The 24,368-nt window shown below is 31.2% G+C and overlaps 1 protein-coding gene across 1 annotated transcript; it reads right to left on the bottom strand.

Annotated features, from left to right (window-relative positions):
* Positions 1 to 14,147: 14,147 nt before the first annotated feature.
* Positions 14,148 to 14,636, bottom strand: LOC100262673 (RING-H2 finger protein ATL66). Its single transcript, XM_002268911.1, has one exon. It carries the CDS (start codon positions 14,634 to 14,636, stop codon positions 14,148 to 14,150), a length of 489 nt encoding a protein of 162 aa, XP_002268947.1.
* Between the last annotated feature and the right edge of the window lie 9,732 nt (positions 14,637 to 24,368).

Below are 24,368 nucleotides of genomic sequence, written 5' to 3' on the forward strand. Positions count from 1 at the left end.
ACATATTTGTTTATTGAAGAAATCTCTTTACGACTAAAATGAATTTCCTTGAGATTAATATAAAAGTTTTGATATTTTAATTTATGACTAATAATAGTTATTGTAGAAGTGAATATTGTAGTAATTTGATCACAAGAAATAATCTAATGGTTCTTTTATTTAATTATTGCTAGATGTTGATAACATGTTAATTTCCTACAAGAATATGTCTAGGATCAATAGGTTGAAAACTCAACCTAGGGAAGAGTTTGAAATGAAAGGCCTTAGAACTGCGAAGAAAATATTAGATGTGAAAAATCATAAAGATCGAGGATCAGGAAAATGGTACTTATTATAATACTTGATAAATTGCTAAATAATTTTTTCATATATCTCAAAGGTATTTATATAAGATACACAAGGCTATTTTATGATAGCCAACTATATAAAATAATAAACAACTATATAGAATAATATACAATTGTATAAATCATAATTGTATGATCAATCACAATTGTAACTTACATAAATCACAACTATGAATATATGTTGACTCTCCCTCTCAAGTTGGTGCATAGATATCATGCATGCCCAACTTCAATAAGATGCATAAAAAGGACCACTAGTAACAACATGGTTCATCATATTTTCCTGTTGATCTGCACCCTTGATGTTGAGAACCTTTATCATGCCAAAATCTAGGTTATCCTTGATGTAATTCCTGTCAAGTTCAATATGCTTAGTTCAATTGTGTTGTACTAGATTATTTGCAATCTCAATAGTTGTCATGTTATCACAAAAGAGTACCATAGGTTTCTTGGGACCAAACCTAAGCTTGCTTAAGGGAATTCTTAGCCAAGTAAGATCCTTAGTTGAACGATGGAGTGCTCAATATTCAGCTTCTGCGCTAGATGATGAGACCACATTTTATTTCTTACTCCTTTAGGTCACCAAATTTCCTTCTATAAATGACACATACCCTAAGGTAGACTTTCTATTTGTTGGGATTGAGCCTCTAAAAGCAAGATATGATGTAACAAAGTTAAACTCCATTATCTCTTAACTATTTCTTTTTATGCATTGATATTAATTTGATCATTTAGCCCATATCACTTGCATTGTACATGACTTAGTTGTATTAAGAGTTGCACAAAAAATACAAATTCATGGGTTCCTTACAAGATTACAAGTTGTTCATAGTTGGTTCATGGATTTAGGCAATCCAGTAGAAAATATAGTTCATTAACTCTTAAATGGAAGGATAACTTCTCTTAGCCATCGGGATGAGGTTCCCATGGTGAGTACACTAGTGTGCATGATTATAAATTGGACAAAACCTATGATGAATCATTTCATAAGATTATTAAATTGTCATAATTCACCGAGCTACTATGTTGCATGGGTTTTTAAACTTGAGAGGATGTTGAGCCAATGTTGAAATCAACTAGAGGCTTTGACTTATGAGTAAGACCCTAAAGTGGTTGCATATCCATACAGATCGAGTTTAGTGCATTAACTCCTAAATGGATGGATAACTTGTCTTGGTCATCGGGATGAGGTTCTCATGGTGAGTGCACTAGTGTGTATGGTTATACATTGGACAAGACCTATGATGAATCATGTCAAAAGACTATTAGATTTTCATGATTCACCAAGCTAGCATGTTGCATGGGCTCTCAACCTTGAGAAGATATTGAACCTATGCTGAAATCAACAAAAGGCTTTAACCTATGGGTGAGACCTTAAAATGGTTGTATATCCATATAAATTGGGTTACTGTTCATAGAGGTTGGTGTTAACAGGTATTCTTAATAGAAACATAATGATATCTCATGGGATTGAAACAACATGTCCCCTTAGGTGATCCAAAGGAAATATGATCATGAAACTTGTGGGCGTAGTAATTCCTTTAGTGGAATTTGACATATGCTCCTTGGAGTTAGAGTATATCAATTGATCACATAATATGAGGATCTATAACTCAAGAATTGGAAAGGTAATCTTGATGGGTTGATAACACTACCCTGTTAGATTACAACACCAATTCATAGGGACTTTGCACACAATGAATAGTAAGTCACAGAATTGAGCTTTTTCTTGTTGTAATTTTATAGAATATTGAAGTGCAGTTGACTTTCTTTAGTGGATTATTGAGCCAACTTTAGAATCTATTTTTGAGAAAGCTAGTATTTTTCTATGGGTTCCCATGGTTTCTACTTAAGCTCTTAATTCATGGTGGCACATGCTTTGAAAGTATTTAGGGTATTGTAACTCATAAGTGTGCATAAAGGCGTTTTAGTAAAAATACAATATTGCACCAGATCTTATGAATTGACTTTCTAGAATGGACTAATTAATTGATTGGAGCCCATTAGGGTTAATTAATTAATTAGAAGTTAAGTAGGTTGGATTAGGTGACTAAAAGTCAATTTGAATTTAAGTCACTTCAACCTACAAGGAAACTTATATAAACCCCTTTAAGGGTTAGGGTTTCACCCTCACCATTTAGTTTTTTGAAATTTTAGAGGAAAAGACCCTAGCGACCCTCTAGAGAGAGAGAAAAGTCTGCCCTTTTTTTATGTCGAGACCCATGGAAGGAGAGATCAGGTAGAAGATAGTTTATAAACGAGTTTTATAACCACCTCCATAGTTTCAGAGTCTTCATTGGATAGAAATCGATTTAGGAACATCGAGATTGTAGGTTTGAAGCTTTTGTCTTTAGATCTACACTCTAACATGGTTTTTGATGTCATATATTTATGTTGCTATAGATTTAGAGAGGCTAGGAATATAGGCATGCACCTTACGTGATCTAGGGTTAGGGAATGGAGTAATCTAAATTCCCAACACTATCCAATCTAGATTCAACAAAGTTAAAGTTTGTGTAACCCCCAATATTTAGAAGTCCTTGTTTGGAGAACATAATACCTTTGCCTAGATAGGCTAGGACACGATATACTACATTCATGTGTTGATCACTTAAATTATGCATGAATTAACTTATAATACTAACTACATATGACAAGTTAAGTCTAGTGTGGGTCAAATAGATTAAGTTCTCTACTAGTCTCTGATATTTTTCTTCATTTGTTGGAATCTAAAGAGGATAGATGGACAAACTATGAATCATCTCAATGAGAGTATCTATAAGTTTGCAAGTGAATTTACCAGTTTTAGCCAAGAGATCTAAGGTATACTGTCATTGTGAGAGGAAAAGTCCTTACTTTGACCAAGGCTCCTCAATGCCCAAGAAGTATTTTAGAGTAACCAACTCTTTCATTTCAAATTTCTTGGTCAAATAGCTCTGAAGTTTCTTTATTTTTGTAGAGTTACTTGCTGTATTAATCATATTGTCAACATAAATAATAAGTAAAGTAATGTCATCACTGTCTTTCTTATAGAATAGAGTGTGATTTGTCATAATTTGTTTAAAATCATGTTTCTTCATCAAGTAGCTCAACTTGCCAAACCATGCCCTTGGCAATAGCTTCAATTCATATAAAGTCTTTTTTAGTTTGTATACCTTGCCTTTTTTTGGTGTAAGCCCCAGAAAGGGATCTATGTACACCTTCTCTAACAAATCACCATGGAGAAAGACATTTTTTACATCAAATTGTCTTAATGGCCAATCTAGATTGACCATAAGAGAGAGTATGGCTCTAACAGTTTTCATCTTAGCCACATGAATAAAGGTCTCTTGATAGTAAATTCCATAAGTCTGGGTGTATCCCTTGGCAACTAGTCTAGCTTTGTACCTGTCAATTGTCACATCTGACTTATACTTTATTGAAAACACCTACAAACACTCCACTATCTTCTTTTCCTAAGGGAGCTCAACCATCTCCTAAGTATATTTCTTATAGAGAGCCTTCATTTCTTCTACCATAGCAGACTTTCACTTATGATCTTCAAGGGCTTTCAAGAAATGACTAAGAATAAAAATAGAAGACAATTGAAGAGCAAAAATAAGTTAAATCTTAGATAGATTATGATAAATAAATAAAAAACAAAATTAGAAATAACATATATAACATTAGAGGATGATTTTGATAGACCAACCTATCAAGTTCTTAACAATTATCTCCCACCTTAACTACCAACTTGTGGATTCAAAATATAAGTTTTGGAAGTTAATATTGAAGGAACATGTATCTCAAGATTAGTTTTGAAAGAGTCATCTGATGGCATGGCGTGGACTTGGATTCTTCACCTGTGTTCCCACTCGATGGAGAGATTCATTTTTTAGTGAAAAAACTTAATTTTGCATAAATTGGAGTCGCCACTTATTTTTTATTTATTTTTAAATAGAAAATAAAATAAGAAATAAAACTCAAGAGTGACTCTTTATTTGGAAAAGCATATCTTCAAAACCTAAGTCTAAGTTTGAGGCTTGAGTTACCTATCGAGAATGTACGAAAAAGTAACACATTTCTAAGCCCTAAATAAAGGTCTCTATTAATTAAATTGAGTTAATTATGGAAATTAATTTGTTAATCAATGGATATTAAAAATAAAATAAAAAATCATAATAAGTCAAAGCATTATTAAACGTCATTTAAATAATACATGCATACTCAGAAGAAAAAAAAACCTACCTTGATAATGAGCAAAGTGTTTTCATAAGATAATAAATGTTAGCTCAATACTTAATAGCAATGAATGTAAACAATCATGATACATCATACATAGCATGAATCAACTCAAATTTGAAATCAAAGATCAAGAGTGAAGTCAATGTATAGGAAAAAATAGATATATCATAAATTCATAGGCAAAAATAAATACATCATAAATACATAGGCCAAAAAAAAACCCAAATGAAATATTTAAAGTGATACAATGAAAAGAGATACATACCTGAATTGTGCAACATGCCCTCAACATAAACTAAGATTAAAAGAACTACTCACAATTGTACATAAAAAAGTGAATTATCAAGAATGGGCAAAACAATCAGAAACGAGGCAAAAATGAAGTGTTCATAACATAAATCAAAATAAAATATTTAGACATGGTATTTTATCTAAATAGAAATTAGGCATCATCCTCAAAGTGTCAAAATAAAATTAATCAATCCTCAATTAATCCATATTAAATCAAATTTATCAACACTCTACAGAACATTCAACACTAGTCAGAACAAGGACACTTACAAAATAAATCCTAAAAAAATATCTAGAGATGAAATTTAATTATAAAAAGAATTGAACAACATATTTAAAATGTCTATATTACAATACAAAAAGCCCAAATTATTTAATCAAATATCAATCAATACTAGATTTCATTAAATTAGGGATACAACATAGAACCATCAACACATAATCAAAACAAATGAACTTGAAAAATAAATCCTAAAAAAATACTTAGAAGTGGAGTTTTGTCCTGAAAAAAATTAGACAAAAATATTGAATCTTTATAAAAAAACAAAAAAAAATCATAAGATAATCAAAGAGGCCTAAGAATAGAGAAAGAAAATCAAGAAAATCCATAAATCCCTAGCATCAATAAGCAATCATCCTCTGCAATCATCAATCAATGGAAATCAATCATCTGTGTGACTTATGCATCCACATCAACCAAAGATAAACCTAAATCCAAACAAGATGGAAGGAAAGTAGGAAGGTAAATAAATGATCATAAACAAGAAGTGCAAAAAATGGAAAAAAAAAATACATCTCCTAGCCTCCCAAGACTTCACCATTATCTCTCGAGATTTCACTCTTCTTCTAAAGACCTCATATTTCTTCTTCCAACTCCACCTTCCAATGGAATGTGAGCCCTCTTCTATGTGCAATTTCCACCTTCTTCTTTTCTCAATATCCAAAACATCCATGCCAAGGGAATCCTCTAATTAGGTTAATCCTATACCCAAGTCTTGTCACCAATTTTTCTCTTTCATAACAATTAATTTAGGAGAAGTTTTCAGCATACAAATTGTAGCCCTTTATCTTATCTTTCTATAGCTTCAAGAATCACCTCATTTTGATATTTGTAGCAAAATTTATCTTCAAAATATTGAAAACCTATCCAAAATATGACATGAAAGACCACCTGAACCTTGTCACGAGATTTACTCCTTGATAATGATTGATTTAAGAAAAGTTCTCAATAGATGAATTGTACAACCCTTTTTGTTAGCTTTTCATAGCTTTAAGAATCATCTTATTTTCGATATTTGTAGTAAAAGTTATGCCTAAAATACCAAAGCCTATTTAGCATATGACAAGAAAGCTTTCATTTCTTCTTCAATATCTTCAATCTATGGACTCTTTAATGTGGAAAAACTAGGTCATGTTCTCTAATGCTCATGGTTTGATCTTTTAATCCATTTTTCCTTTTGCATGAGTCTCTTAAAAAAAATCCCAACTCCTATGGCAAGTGGCACATGTGTGATCTCCTAAAGTCCTCCAAGTGGCAACCCATATCCTTCTATGGAGAGTCCTTTCGCATATAAAACTCTCTATGGAAACCCTCTCTCATGTGAATTCAATCTTCAATGGCAAGTGGTAGCACACATTCTTTTATCTAAAAGAATTTTCACTAAGGAGTCCTCCTTAATCCCCTAAAAATCCTCTTATCTTCTTAAAACCGTGCATCTCTCCTTTAAAATTAAATTTCAATTTGTCTTCCTATAATAATATATGGTAGCTTCAAATCCTAAAGAAGCCTACAAAACTGTATCTCTAAGAGTCCTCTTAATGGAAAAAATCTCAATGGCAACCCACCTTCTAAAGACTCCTTTTTCATTATCCAAAAATCTCTTCAATCTCAAAAAATCCCCATCTAACTATGTGAATCTCTTCTCTCCCACCACTTTTCAAGTCATGTCTTCAATAGGAGTCTTCCAAATCTCAATAATAATAATAATAATAATAATAATAATAATAATAATCTCTAAAATATCAAGTCTAATTTTGTCTTCCTATCACAAAAGAATCCTTCCTAACTCAAACTCTCCAAAATATCAATGTCTTAATGTCTTCCTTGTCTTCCCAAATAAGCCCTCATACACATGTCATGTAAGACAATATGAAATGTTGTCCTAAAATGCACCTAAAATTTTTCTTAAAATACATCTAGATAAACTATCCTAAAATGAACCTAAATGAATTAACTTAAAGTATACCTAAATGGAATGAACTAAAGTGCAACTAAGATGAACTATCCTAAAGTGAAACTAAACTAAGGTGAAACTAAGAAAATTCATAAAATGTAACTAAATGAATTAAAGTGAACTAACCTAAAATGTAAGTAAGTGAGCTGAACTAAAGTGTCACTAAGTGAACTAACCTAAAATGTGACTAAGTGAGTTGAACCTAAGGTGTCACTAAGTGAACTAAGTTAAAATGCAACTAACTAAGTTGAATTAAGGTACAATGAGCTAAACCTAAGGTGTCACTAAGTGAACAAAGGTAAAATGTAACTAATTGAGCTTAATGTGAGTTAAAGTGTAACTAAGTGAGTTGAACCTAAGGTGTCACTAAGTAAACTGAATGTAAGCTGAAGTAAGGTGTGTATAAGTGATCTAACCTTAAAAATGCATCTAAGTGAACTAAACCTAGAAATGCAACTAAGTATACTAAAATTAGGTACGACTAAGGTTACAAATGGGATCCATAAAAATCTCTTGACAAAGAATCTCCAAAGATGGCTAAAAAATAGCATCAAATGAGTGATAATGGACCACCATGGGAAGGCTATAAGGTAGCAAGAAGTAAAGATGAACACACAAAGTAACATTTACTACTAAGACAAAATGAAGGGTCTATGTATACATGGTAGTATCATTAAGAAGAGTATTAGAGTCTGGAGGGTGTATGACAGTAGCATATTTGTTCTTCCTCTTATAACTTTGTTGGAATAATTTGACCAATCTTTCATTCCTTATTTCCTTATATTCAAACTCAATTGTCATAGAGTTGGGAGCATTTAAAGACTCTCTCTTATCCAAATCAGTTTAATCCTCCCTTTGACCTGAAATCTACAACCTCTTTTCTTCTAACAATAACCTTTACTCTTTCTTATAACTAATCTCCCCTTAAAAGGAACCAGAGACACATTCCCAAAAAAATAAAACTCCATTTCACAAAATTAAACATCCATGGAGACATAGTATTTTCCTTTATAAGGATGAAAACATTTATAACTCTTTTAGGAATTAGAGTAACCAAGAAAGACACATTTAAGAGCACGAGGATCAAGTTCATCCCTTTAATGAGAGTGTATATGAGCATAACATGATACATAACCAAAACCTTTAGGATAAAGATTCAAAGCAAAAGGAATAGGGTGAAATTGTGATAACATTTGTAAGGATTTTAACATCTATGACACGAGCAAACATTCAGTTGATGAGAAAACAACCATAACAACCTTGGCTTAGAAATGTTTTGGAACATGCATAGTAAAGCATAAAGCCCAAGCCACCTCTAAAATGTTGATAAGCTCTAGTATGTCATTTTATTGTGGTGTGTATGAACACATTGTCTAGTGGAGGATTCCATTTTCTTTGAATAAATCAATAATGGACAAATTCATAAACTCACGACCATTGTCAGAGAGAAAGACCTTAACTTGACTATTAAATTATGTGACAATCATTTTGGAAAATTCAAGAATAACATATAGAATGTCATTCTTAGACTTAAGAAAATATAACCAACTCACCCTAGTATAGTCATCAATAAAAGACATGAAATATGTAAGATCCAAAGTAGTAGGATTAGAGAAAGGACCCTAAACATCTGTTAAAACATGGGTAAAAGGAAACAGACTTATTTTGAAAGGTACACAATGATTTTTAGCATAAATGCATTATTCACACCTTAAACTAAAAACTAAAAAAATTTAAAATTTTTGAGGAAACTAATGTTCCAAATAAGAAAAGATAAGTGACCTAATCAACAATACCATAAAAGATTCTTTTCTCTATCAAATATCTCTCTTGCTACTTGAAAAACACGATTTGATTTAGATTGTAACTCTCCTACCCCTTCCAAGTGGTAAAGACCTCCCATTTCCTTACCAATGTTAGTCGTCATCTTCGTAAGATTGTTTTGAAACACATAGTGAGTAGAATTGAAGATTACAAAACAATTAAGATGTTTTGTAATCTTGCAAATAGAAAAAAAAACTATTATAGAGACTAGGCATAAGTAAGACATAGGACATGGACAGTGTCAGGGAAAGTGAAACATTCCCAACTCCTAAAATCGATATAGAAGTCACATTAGCATCCTAAACAAACTTAACAAGTTAGGGTATTAGAGAGTCAAGGAAGAATGATTAGTCATATGATTGGTGGCCCCTAAATTAATAAACCCAACTATTTGTGGTAGCAAAAATAAAGACTAAACCAAAATTACCTTCTTAAGAAGATAATCGAAAACCTAAGAAGTAGAAGCTAAAGGAGTAGCATCGGTAAGAGTAACCTAATTTGATTTATTGTTCTTCCTTTCAAATTAATTAAGCTTGTACCACCAAATAACCATATTGCTTCCAAAAAAACATATATTGTATGTTTAGTGTTATTACAGTGAGTGCAGAAGTGAGAAGAAGAGTCAGTAGAAGTAAAAGATGTTGGTCATGTGTTATTCTTATAGACACCCATTATAGAATTTTTAGAGTGATCTTCTATTCCCATGGTGACTTGCCTCTATGCTTCACGACGGACTAGTGAAAAGACTTCTTTTAGACTTAGTAAAAAAGAGATGGCCAAAACACAACCACTAACTTGATACAAACTGTGATCAAGACCTTTAAGAAATACATAAACCCGATCTTTAGTAGTATGCTTACTTTGTTTCTCAATATTAGTTACACATGTCGTATCATTATGTCTTCGATAATCAAGTTCCATGAATATTAATTTTTAACTCATTGTAGTATTCCGCAAAAGAGCGACTACCTTAGTGATTAAAAGGATTTCTTCATCAGTTCATATAATTGAGAAAAGTTAGAGACATCAAGATAGCTCATCTTGATTGCATCATAAACCTCCTTAACCAGTCCACACTGCACAAAGTATGGCATTAAATCAGTTATGGAATTGATAAGCCAAGACTTGACTAGAGTGTTCTCAGGTTTCCATTCATCATAGTTTAGGTCATTTTATGTGGGTTCAACCTTTTTTCCTATGATACACCCATTCTTCTTTCTATCAGCAATATGCATCTCTAAAATTTAAGACTAAATACAATTATTAACACCTAGAAGTTGTTAGAGAGGCAGTCTCATGAATGGTCACCATGGATGGCCTTTTGCTATAAAAAAATACTCACATCTATATTTGTAGATATGATATGGTAACGAAGAGGGTGAAAAAAAAAGGGAAGTAGTGTTGGCTAGGGTATTTATACAGGGTACATAAGGTTATTTTAGGATAACCAACCATATAAAATAATAGATAACTATACAAAATAATATACAGTAATTGTATAAATCATAGTTATATAATTAATCACAACTGTAATAAATGCTCACTATAATAAATCACAATTGTAATAAATCACAGTTACATAACTCACAACTATGAATATATGCTTATTGTAATAAAAATACATTAAGAAAGTATTGGAAAGCTTGAGAATGCAACGGTCCAAGCTAATGAGTACTCTATAATAGCTCACTTCAAACTTTCAAGTGCTTTATCCCCACAAATTGAGGAGAAGGTGGAGCATATGTCATGTGTTCCTTATGCTAGGGTTATTAGGAGCATTATTTTTGTTATGGTTTGCAGTAGGCTAGTAATTTACATGTAGTAAGTGTGATGAGTAGATATATGGATAGTCCTGGAAAGATCTATTGGCAAGCAATGAAATGAATAATTTGATACTTGAGAGGGACATCAAATGTCAACTTAGTATAAAACAAAAGAAGTGACATCTCTAGGATAATTGTTGGTTATGTTGATTTTGACTATGCTAGAGATTTGAATAAAATAAGATCTTTAATAGCGTATGTATTCACTTTATATGGTAGTGTTATTAATTAAAAAGTAACCTTGTAGTTTATAATTTCTTAGTCAATAGATGAAGCAAAATACATGGTAGTAACATAAACAATAAGAGAAGCTATTTGTCTTTGGAGTTTGATTGACGATTTAGGCATACAATAGAAATTGATTATTGTGTTGACAATCAAAGAGTCATACATTTGACTAAAAGTCATATGTTCCATGAGATGACCAAATATATTAATATCATAATGCATTTTATCAAGGTGTAACTAATAAGACTAAGTAACTAATAAGACTAAGTCCATTTCCATTATTAAGTTTAATCTTTGCTTAGACTTATTTGGTGTTGATGATATTTGAAGGCCCCTTAAGGGTGTAGGAGTGAAGTAGAATTAAAGACTTTTTAAGTTTGTTGGAATCTTAGGAATCTTTGAGAAGGTGGAAATTGTTGAAAAGTATCTCAAATTCTTTTTTGAATAAACTTTGCAAGTTATTGATATTTTCCTTATTAGATATATTCATGCATGTAAGAGAGTTTTCTATTATCATAAAAGAAATATTCTGTAGTGAAATTTTCTCTTATAAATAGTATATTTGATAATTGTACAATTGGTTTAATAGATGAAATCTTCCTACATAGTATATACATACATACATACATATATATAGAAAGAGAGAGAGAGAGAGAGAGAGAGAGAGAGAGAGAGAGAGAGAGAGAGAGATTTTAACAAAAATAGAGTGTATCATTTTGGGTATAATTAGGGCTTTTGAAAATTGAGAACTCCAGGGTTATAATCTTCTTGAACAATAATGAAAGTTCTTCATCTTCACCCATGAATATATGTTTTAAGTCAAACCATGTAAATTATTGTGTTTTATGTTATTCCTATTTTCATTATCTTGTTTTTCTTCTCTTCATTATTGTTATTCATTGTGGTTTTTCAAAACACTTTCTTCTGTAAAAGTTTTAAGGTCAAGACAATTATACTTCAAAGACCATTGCTAATTAGAAATAAAAATAGCCTTTCATTTCTTCAAGCTTAAGACTATCTTTGGTTCTCAAAAATAAATAAATAAATAAATTGAAAGAAAAGAAATAAAAGGGAAAAAAAAAGTAGAAGAAAAGAAAATGTCAAAGAAGATAAATAAAAAATAAAAAAAAAGATTTAAAGTCAACAAATTATTTTTATATTTTACTTCAAACTCATTTTACTACAAATAATTTGAAAATGTATAAATTTCTAACAAGTTTTAATTATATTTGATTGTTTTTTTCATATTTTTCATAGTAAAACCAAGCATAGTAAAATCATTTTTTACTATTTTTTTTCTTTCTTTAATATTTTCCTACAACTAAACTTGACATAGAAATAATAATAATAATAATAATAATAATAGAAATCAAAAATAAAAATAAGCTAAAATAGAAATATGCAATAGTTTAAGGATGAAAATTCCATTAGCTTCTTTTAATTTCCTGTCGGTAATCAAATATATGGTGCTAATTAAAGTTGAAGGAAGGTTGATATAATTTAATCCGTGGGAGTTATAAATAAGAAATTACGATGATGCACTAAGAAGAAAATAGTAAGGCTCTTGCAATTTCAATTGTAAAAAGGGTTATTTAATTAAAAGAATCATTAAAAACCCAATTTTAAAAATCCAATAACCTTTCATCTTTTTTTATCTTATTTTGATAAGAACATTTTCATTTTTTTCTTATAAAAATAATTATTTTTTTTTAAAGATACATGATATAATTAAAGGTATTTATATAAAAAAAATGGGTTATAAATATAAGAATTATTTCATCAATTTTAACCGATTAATTCTTGTAAAAATTGGTGTGAGCCAACTCTAGCTTTCACATACATCAGACCTGGCCTTATCACAAATTCGAACATGCGTGAAGGTTAGAGTGCATAAAGATAGGGCAGACGTCAAGAACAACCGTTACAGAGTCACGGACAGTCCTTCATCATGCATCTCCACAGGCCTACAAATGACGCCAAGTGGACCCTGCTTCACCTCACTTACTATTATTTTATGTTGTTTATTTACTCTATGACAAATGCTTCATTTCATTTTTCCCATGTTTCCCTCTAAATGACATACTCTTATATCATATATTTATCAAATAATTATTGCTCTCTTGATAAAAATTTAAATTGTCATTCCTTAAACTGGTTTATGTCCCTATAAAAAAATGTCACTGTAAAGGTAAAATAACACTATCCTACCTCATCTAATTAAAATAATCAAATCGATTCAATTATCAACAATTGTGATGCTCGATTTAGTTTGAGAATCTTCAAAATCGACTTGATCAAGTAGATTTTTTACTTCCTATCTCCAAACCAATAAAAGTAAATTACAAGGATATTCTTAGGATATGTTTTGTTTTTTAAAATTTTGAGGAAAAATACAAAAAAAATGAAAATAAAGAGGAAATATAAAATAATAAAAAAATTAAAGTTTATAAATTATTTTTATATATTATTTCTATTATTTTAACTCTTTAATATAAAAATTAAATAATTTAAAAATATACAAGATTTTAACTAATCATAATTATATTTTTTTTAATATTTTTTTTCCTCTAGACTTCGGAGGAACAAAACATAACCTAATGCTTGTATTTTTCATGATGATATTATATAGACTCAGTAGTTCAAGGTTATGACCCAAAATAATTTTTAAATATATTAATTATATTTTTTGGGGAAATTTCAAATGTTTTGGGCTTCAAGAGTCTTAAACGATATTTAAAAATCAATTGGGCCTAGCCTCAAATCGATTTAGATTCTATTAATCCATCTAAATTATATTAGTTAAACTAATTTTTCTCCCTACAAACGTTGTAATCAAACCTTTTTACAACCCTACTAATCACCCATCTGGAAAAACCCTAAATCCAAAAGCGATACATGAGTTAAGCGTTAGGACGAAGACGTCATGGACAACCGTTACAAGCACCTTCACCACCCTACATTACACATGACGCAAAAAGTGGGCCAACTGCCCTTAATTTATTTATGTTGCTTATTTTTATCACAAGCATTGTACATTCCATTTACATATGCCACCCTAAATTCACAAAACCATTACAGCACTAATCACATCATTATTCCTCTATTTACAAAACTGGGGAACAAAAGAAAAAAAACCCTAAGGATCTCTATGAAGCTAGTCCATCTCTGCATCCGGTTCACACAATTAATCCAGTGCCAGCCAAGGAGTCGCCTCGGAGAATAGCGGTTCGGCAGAGAGGGCAACTGGAGTGAGTCATGAGCCACTTATCAACGCACTGTGAATGAAAAGCGTGGCGACACTGGGGCAAGACCTTCACTCGTTCTCCTTCTTGGAACATGCTGATGCATATGGAGCACTCCACTTCTAAGCCGCCGCTATTGTCGGGGGGCCCGTGCAGAAATATTGGTAACGCGTTGATCGTCACTGGGTCGAGTCCAAGCTCGACCACATGGGGTGCAGTCGGGTTGGACGTGGACCTGACCGTGGCTGAGTGCCGGCGGTGGGTGCACACGTAGAAGAAGTAGACGAACAAGAAAGTGAAGAAGAGGAGAAGGGAGAAGAAGACGAGAGCAACGGCCAGACTACGGCCATGGAGTTGGAAGGTCTTGTCGGACAAGTCCGAGAAGTGCCAGTGGTGATCGTAAGGGTCAGATGGGGAAGCCATGTGTGGTTTGTTGTTATTCTCTAGAGGCGGGATTGAAGTGGATGCAGTGAGATGATGGGGGCAGATTGAGAGGAGAGTGCCAGAGCTTATAAGTTAACCCATGAGGAGGAATCAGAGGGGCTTGCGGGTAAAAGCTGTGAAAGGCAACAAGAGAACTCTGGGCATCAAAGAGAGGGGATCACATGAATCTGGAAGGTGAAGAGAAACTAATGTTACTATTTTGGTAAAGTTAATATAAGGGGAGTTTGTTGTTTGTGGCAGAGAGGTGGGAAAAAGCGGTTTGAAGGGGACCTTTCTCTCGGCCTTTTCCGCTATTTCTTGGGATACCTATAGACGACAAAATGACAATGGATCATCTTCAGCCGCAACATACATACTTTGCCATATATTGTGAGACTCTGGAATTGAAGCCATTTTTATTTGTTTAACTCTTTTGTTTTTTTGTTCTTTTTTGGATGAGATTTGGTAGTATAGAAGTTTTCTTGATTAATTTAATTTGATGTTCAATTACAATCATGGAGCTGTTAGCTTTGTATTTTTTTTTTTTTTTTATAAAAAAATAATAGATTAAATTATTAAGCTATATTTGGTTGTTAGGATAGAATACGATTCGTACCATATTATTTCCAGTAAGATAAGAATAAATTATTGAGACCACAAATCTGCCCAATAAAACCTCCAAATTAACAAGTTGGAGAGCAAAAAAAACTTCAATTAGTCCTTCAATAGCCATGGTAAAAGAAAAAGTAAACCTAGTTCTTCTTTTCTCCACAATATCTCGTACAAAAGAACCAATGTATGATCAACACTATCACCAATTAGATCTTTAGACTTCTCAATTGAGTTAATATCAACAAATGTATGGTCTTCATGAAAAATCACATTTCTACTTTTGATAATTTTCCTATTCACTAAATCCCATAACATGTATCTGAATTCTTCATAACCATAGCCAACAAAGATACCGGTAAGTGCTTTATCCTCAAGTTTCAACCTCCATTCTTTAGGTACATGCGAAAAGGCCTTGTACCCAAATACCTTCAGATGAAAATAAGAAACTTCTTTAACACTATATTTCCTTTGGAATCTCATAACCCAATGGAATTGAAGGAGATTTGTCAATCAAGAAGTAGTGAGAACTTCTTCACTCTAAAAAAACCTTAGGTAACTTGAAGCATTTTTAGTGTGCCTCAACTCTCTCCAATTGTACCTCTCTGCTATACCATCATGTTGTGGGATGTTAGGAACCATCTTCTCATATCGTATTCCATACCCTGAGTAGTAGCTTCAAAATCTTTTTGATGTATACTCTCCCCTATTACAAGTACGGAGACACTTCTATGTCTTACTTGTCCCTTTTCAACCATTGCATGGAACTTCTGATCAAGGATAAAAATATAGGTAATTACGGATATATCGGTGCTTCGATTTTACGGATATATCGACAGATATTCTGGAAAAAAATATCGGTAGGCTTAAAATTGTTAAAAACTCATGGAAATGTAAGGAAAACCTCATAATAATATAATTAGAAGTATAATAGACACTTTAAAGTTGTTTTATTGAAAAATTTGATATACATAGGATATAATTTGCGATATTAGATGTAATTATATCATGTCGATCTATAAGAAATGTTAATTTCGTAATTGTTCTCATTATAAAGTCACATAAAATGCTTCATCCGTTGAACTTGAAGGTTGATCATAACTCATCACATGAGGAGGGTAGACGTTAGCCTCATTCGATGAGTCACTAAATTGAGTCCCTATACTCATAGATTCAAAACTCCCTAAAAGTAACTCCTCGTTATATGGTTCCATCATTCGTTCTCTTCCTCTATAAGGCTTCCCAATAGCTTTTATGCCTAGACCAGCTCTTCTAGAGCCATGGTCGTCATCCTATGTGCAATGTATGAAATCATTTTCACAAGTAAATTGGCTGATTGGATATTGACTATGTTGACGTTCATCAATATCTTCTCCCCCATTATCACCTCCATCATCAATTCCACCTCTTGAACCATCGTAACCAGAAGTAGAAGTACATGCAGCACTAGGTCTACTACTATGGCCAGCACTTGTGGAGTCAATCTCTTGGTGGGAATTCAATGCCGCCTGAAGTGAATCATCAGTATCTTTGCTAAAACTTTCAGAGTGAACTTCTTTGGACAACACACATTCAACATTAACTCCAAATTCTCGAGCATGAGCAGCAATTCATGAATCAGGATTTCCAACTTCTTCATCTAAGTGTATAGGTCTAACCCATTGGAATAACTGATTATCTTCTTCTTCTCCCACCTTGGTTGAAATGTCAAGAAGATCGAGGTAATCTTTTTCAGCAACTCGATCATTTTCTGCCTCTATATCGCGTAAATTTAGCCTCATATTATATTAACAAAAAACTAATTGCTCCAATCGAGGGTAAGCTAAACAATTTCGTTGCTTTGTGTGGATGAGAACAAACGTGCTCCAATTTCTCTCATAGGCAAAAGATAACGCAGTTTGTGAGAGAACTTTGATGGCTAACTTTCTCAATGTATGTGTTTGATTCCCATACATAAACCACCATTCAACTGCAACCAATTTGATAATCATATAAATACTTATATGGTGAATTTACAATAATGATAATCAATTTTTTCCTATAAAGACTCATCGGGCACCATGGTTGACCTTGCTGCAATTGCCGCTCGATCACCGAATCCTCTTTTTGCATCTCGAAAAAGTACAAGCTATGTATTCAACATTTAATTTGTTAATATCATATTTGTTAGTAAATGTTCAAATAAATTGATTAATGAAATTATTGTTTTATTGACAAAAATAATAGTTTTTTATTCACCTCATTTCCAAATTGACCAAGCGATTCAGTAGTTGGATCTAATTTTGCAAAAACATCATAGACAGCTTGAAGTAGTTCCGGATCACTGCCAACTCCACACCTATATTGAAATCTTGGATTCAAGAAGTATGCTACAATAAAATTAAGTAAAGGAGGTTTTTTTTTTAAAGAAACTTAAATACAAAGTAAAAACTTATGAAAATATATAGTACTTAAGTACCTGTTGCATGAAGTGGATGTTTAAGTGTTTTCTCCTAACGATCTTGTATTATTTTGAAGATCCAATCTCCATCTCCTTGACGAATAAGGTTCTCTTTCATCACGTGCATAAGCTCGTACACAAATGGCATTGTGGGAACGACTTCAGAATCCACAAGTCGAAGCACCACGTATAATGGCTCATATAATGAAACTATATTTGTCAATCTATCCCAATACGTATGGTCAAACAATAATTGCTCCAATTCTCGTCCAAGTTTTGTTCGACTGAGTTTGTGTTGTGCCTATTCATCACTCATAAACAATTTTTCCAAATCAGCCCTTTTTTTTATAAGACTGTCAAGAGCAATATAATTGGTAGCAAACCTTGTAGCTCCTGGTCGAACAATGTCTCCACCACAATACTTTCTCATTTGTGCTAGTAACCAACCATGATTGTAAATGAAATTAGTTATCTTGCGAGCATTGTTTATTACCTCGATAATACTGGGTCTTTTATCGATGTCTTCAAAGATTAAGTCGATTCAATGCACCGCACACGGAGTCCAATATAAGTTATACTTCTTCATCAATTGTTTCCCTGCTTTCATGAACGCCGACCCATTATCTGTAACAATTTGGACCACATTTTCCTTACTGACTTCTTTGATAATAGTCTTCAAAAGCTCGTATATATACTTATGGTCTTTGATATAGTTCGATGCATCGACTGACTTAAGGAACACCGTGGTTCCTTTAGAATAAACCATGAAATTAATAATACTTAATTTCGTGGGCCCTGTCCATCCATCTGACATTATTGTGCACCCATATATCTTCCATTTTTCTCTTTGTTGGTTCACATAAGTTTCCATTTCTTTGTACTCCATTTCCAAGTACTTGTTCTTTATTTCATATGGAGATGGAGATTCGATTCTCATTTCCGCACTTCATATGTAAAACATGTCACAAAAGACTATACTTACTAAAAATGTAACACAATATAACATTTGAAAAATTAGTAATTACCTGCTTATTGTACACCAATAATCATATTCTTGAGGTGATGAGACTTTGCTTTTACGGGTGCGACACTCTCATAAATGAAGAATTTGCTGATTAAACATCCATCGTTTCTTTAATTGCACCACCTTTGAATATATCTTTGATATTTTTTTGTCTTGTTGCAGAAGACTTATAAAGCGAAGGGGCAATAGGGGGTAATTGATGCGAATGTAGCATACTCTGTGATTTTCGCATTGTCGGCGGTATACCAGTAGAAGACTCTCTCGTTTTGCGTTTGCTTCCTACAATATTCTCATGTTGTTCACATTCCCAATCAGATGCTTTTGAGGCACGAACTGTAGATCGATATGCTTCCCGCTCATTTGGGTGCATATCTGTCGGATACATATACACATCTTCATCCTCAGCATCTTCATCATCTTCATCATCATCATCTTCATTTACCAAATGTGTATGATGAGTCCCTATTGTGCCACATAATTGAGTACGAATGTCTTCAATATCATCATTTTCTTTGTTTTTGCTTTTTTTTTTTGTCATGCACCAACAATCGTATCTCTTCTTTCACTTCAGGTGGCACTCTTGGACACTTTTTGGTGTTGTTATGCGGGTCCTTATGCGTTAAATGAGACTTGAATCGCATGATGCCTCCACTTTTCATTACCAACCCACAGAAATTACAAATTGTTCCATTTCAGTTACCCTCAATTAGTGAACAATACTTCCAAGCCGAATCTCGCCTTGGCATGGCAGAACCACCTTCACTAGCCATTCTAAATCTATTGCAAGAAAAATACAATTGAATGTGATTTCAATGTAAACAAAAATAAAGTCAACATTTAAATTTAAATCTATGTTAATTAAACTAATTAAATAATTTAACTAAGTTAATTTTTTTATTCTAAATGTAATTCTATGATACATTTACTAAATATAGAAATTAATCATAATTGAATATCAAAATAAATCGCAATAATAAAAAAAAATTGAGCATATTTAATATTCCATATATAGTAGTTCAAGTTAATTAAACTAATTAAATAATTTAGCTAAGTTAATTTTTTGAAAATAAATCCCAATAATCATAAAAATGAACATATTTCATATTCAAAATATACTAGTTCATGTTAATTAAATTAATTAAATAATTTACCATGTTAATTAAATTAATTAAATAATTTAGCTAAGTTAACTAGTTTAATGTAATTATAAATGTGAATCTAAATCACAAATAATCATCTAAAATAAATATATCAATTTGTAATTAAATAATCAAATTAACCTAAATTAATTCAATAAAAATATACAAATTAATTACAATTGAATGTAAAAATAACATTAAATCATCCTTGCAAACATACTAATTAATTAAAAATACATGAATTAATTACAATTGCAAAGAAAATTAATTACAATTTAAAACAAACATACCTTAAAATGATTGAATAATTGAGGAACCTTAGAAAAAAAATGGAGTAATAAGAGAGCAAATGAAGAATGAAAGCAAGAATTGATGAAATTGATGCAAAATGGGCTATTTATAGATGAAATTGGGCCAAAATAGTCATCGGAACATTAAGTTACCGTTGAAATTCAATTTTGGCCGTTGGATCACTTTATAACCATTGAAAATCAATTTTGGTCGTCGGATCAACACGTAGAGAGAGGAGTGATATTTCGCCAAAAAATCGGCAATCAATTGACGTCACAGGCGATTTTAATGGAAAATCGTCGATTTATCGTGTTTCGTTGATATATTGGTGATATATCGCCGATTTTTTTAGCGATTTTTTGCGATTTTTTCCTCCTTCAATATTTCTTCTCCAAATGTCGTGTCGCCCACCTTCGATACGTGATATATCGTCAATATATCGCCAATATTTCACGACATTTTCCTCCTTGCTTCTGATGAGGTTACTTCAAAGGAAGCATAATATTAACACAATAATAGATTGTCAAAATCGTAAAATATCAAATTTGTAATATATATACTATTCTTAACCAAATCCATACATTTTAATATATCTCAATCAAAAATAGTATTTAAAAAGAAATTACAAAAATATAAAAATTTGAAATCGATTTTCATTAAAAATTTATGGTCTTATAAATTCAAAATAGAGTAATATAAATTAAATTCATATTCATGATTGTCATATAGTTAAAAAAATTAAAATAGATTACGAACACTTTAAAAGGATTTAAATATTGTTTTAGTGACATTTATTGCTATGATTAGAAGAGAGATTTAAAAATATTGTTATTATTAAAAATAATATTATATTTTACAAACAATTTATCTTATAACTTTATACTCTATGATAACAAATTACAAAATATTTAAAAAATTCATGAGATAATTATTTTTAATGTAAAAAATATAAATTAAATTAATCCTTACTTGTATCATGTAATAAAAAATTATAAAGCATTGAGAAGAAATTGTGAAAACTTTTTAAAACTATTTCAATCAAGAATTCATTAACAATATGGCTTTTTGTCTAACATTACATGATTTTGTGGCTATTGACCATGAAATTTTCAAAATAATAATTTCCTAAAATATGCATATAAAGGAGAAAAAAATATAAATTGAATTAATATTTATTTCTATTCTATGATAAGAAATTATGGAAAGATTAAATAATCATGTTTAAAATATTTCAATAATTAATATATTTATTAATGATCTCTCATGATTTTCTCTTGAAAAATGAACTATTAAAAAATAATTATTCGATGATCTTTCATGAATTTCTCTCCAAAAGAAAGTATTAGAAAAAAAAGTACTAAAATCTTAAATATATTACCATTAATAAAATATATTTACATATAAATCTATGTTCACAGATCACATAAGAAAATTATTGTGTTCATATTACATATTGACATATGGCAAAAGACTTATAAGAAATTCTAAAAATTCTAAAAATATTTTAAATGTGTGTTATTGAAATTAATTTTAGAAATTAATTCATTAAATAATCCATCAAATTTGGAATTTTGAAACAATATATCCATATGTTGGCACTTATGATAATTAATATCCATTGTAAGAACATACTTTTGCCTCTTTTACAAATAATATTTTTTTATAAATAATTATTTTTGCGATAAAGTATGTTGATAGGCATTTGCAATGAATTAAATTGCTTGAAACAACACCTTTTTGCCAACAATATTCACTATGATAATAGTTGTTCGCAAAAAGCTATATATTTGCAACAAAAAATTGTGTTTACAATGGATTAGTTTGTTGAAAATTTGGAATTGCTTGAGTCTCTTACTGAAACAAATCTAAATCAATTGACAAAACTCAATTTTTTGGTAATGATAGATTACAAATGGAATATTCCAATTTGTACTCATCTTTGAAAGAGCTGGAATTTTATTAGTTGTTACTTCACCCACCTTTGGGGTGAGGTAAGTCTCCAAGTCTGGTTCATCCTATGTACATAGTAGTTCAAATTTTTCCTTTTGTTTATTTTCCTTTCATATTTAGGCAATAAATAAAATGTGAGACTTAGGCTTGATCATAAGGCTAACATGCCCATGTTTTATTCCATTTCTTTTATTTTTGTTTTTAATGATTTTTGTAGAGATTTTGAGTTGTCTTTTTATTTCTCTGATTTTGTAGGATATAAAGGCCATGAATCAAAATATTATAATTTGGTAAGGAAATGGTGTAGAAAAAGCAGTTGCAAGGGTTGTTTCCTTGCTCTCTAGTCCAATTTGCATAGTCATGTGAAAATTCACATGAGCATGTGAAGTTGTTATGTCAAGTTTGTAGCAAAGTTCATGTCTCTAGTATAGTTTGCACATATATGGAAAAAATTTCATAACCATGTCAAATAATTAGGTAAGCTATAGAAAATTTCATTCTCAAGTGCATCTCACATGGTCATGCAAAAATTAGAAAGATGATGGGAAATTTCTTCATAATAACATAAAATGAGGTGCTCTTTGCCTTGATTCCCAATACCATGAGAACACCCATACAAGCATCCATTTGAAAGTCCACTTTTGTTCTACTAAGCAAAGATGAAGGAAAAGCAATGATTAGACAATCTTTGCAACACTAGCATCAACTTACTATTGAAATCATGTTTTGTTGTGCTATTGTCGTCATTTATACCTTGATTTCACACTCCACACATTGTGTCTCTAGCATAGTTTGTGCTTTTAGTAGTTTTTTCTTCATATTTTCTTCTCTTCTATCATCTATATCCTACAATGTTCTTGTTTAATGTTAATTTTGTTTTAGCTCTTAGAGTTGAAATTCATGTGAGATGAAGGTACCTTCCCTTCCTTTCTTGTATATTTTAATTACACATTGAACAATATAAAAGTTAAATTAGGGGAGGGTTAGAAAGGAAAAGAAGGGGATATGTTGATAGCTTTAATTGTTAGGTTTTTTTAGGACTTTTGTTCTACTTTAGTTCATAAATCATATTTGTGACTTACTTGGTTAAAAAAAAAAAATTAAGAAAACTATAACATTTGTGAGGGATAAATGAGTGTACCTAACTTGAAATAAGTTGATTTACAATACTAGCTTGTTTGTTTGATCTTATAAGATTTATTGTGTGAATTTAAGTTGCTATTACTTTGTAGTTTTTATTTTTCTAAGGACTATTTCTATGTGAGTCTTGACACACAAATTAAACCCTAGGTATAAGATGAACAACTAGTTTAACCTTGAGACTTTGACTAAATTATCTTTATAGCATGGATTGAATTTGAATTATGTTAAGATACCTTGAAAAGAGGCCAATGAGCCCATAATTGAAAGAAAAAAAAATTAAAAAAAGGTTGATGAATAAAAAAGTTATGTTTACTTTGAAATTTGAGCAAGGCTTGGGGAGTATATGACTCAAAGGTCTTTAAAGCCTAATACACTAAGCCATGTTAGTTTAGAGTCACCAATCTCAATGCTTGGTACAAGGGTGGATGGGTAGAATATGAGCTCAATTATAGGTGCTAAGGTATCAAACCCTATTTGTAGAGTCTGGGGTGAAGTCCAAGAAGTCAGTAGCTAGTGAAATAGTCTCATAAACTCAGTGCTCTATGTCTTTTGGTTAGGAGTCATCAATGGATCCTCACTACATGGACTATATACTTAGGAGATACCATTAGCATTGCCCTCTTATTATAAGTCTTTTAAAAAAAATATAAATAAATAAAAATGGGTGTCTTCTTGACCTATGAGAGAGTGATTGTATTGCTTGAGATGATTTGAGTGAGTTTGGGGTAAGGATTAGTTTTAAATAGCATATCAAGGTGCTATCTTAATTAGACTCAAGATTTGTGTAGAAAGATTGCTTTAGGGAGTGGAAATGGATATGTCTTTGATGTTTTAATTTGCATGACATTCTTTCCATTAGTAAGAGAAAATAGGGTAGGATTTTGATGATGTCTATGGATAGTAAGGTGTGTTTTTTTGTCAACCATTTATGCTATAAAAATTTTAGACATTTTCCAAATGATTTACTTATGTGACTAATGATTTCTTTTTTAGTATTCTTTTTGTTTAATGTCACTGCCAAGGACTAGCAATGTGTTGGTTAGGAGGAATGATTATTACTCAAAAAGTGCATATTATTGGTTTTTATATATTTCATACTTATTCTTGGGTAGTAATCATGCCTAAAATACTCAATT

The sequence above is a fragment of the Vitis vinifera genome, chromosome 8, assembly GCF_030704535.1.
Source record: "Vitis vinifera cultivar Pinot Noir 40024 chromosome 8, ASM3070453v1".
NCBI lineage: Eukaryota > Viridiplantae > Streptophyta > Magnoliopsida > Vitales > Vitaceae > Vitis > Vitis vinifera.

Coding starts and splice junctions, on each gene's coding strand:
- LOC100262673 (XM_002268911.1), bottom strand. CDS start 14,636: ATGGCTTCCCCATCTGACCCTTACGATCACCACTGGCACTTCTCGGAC.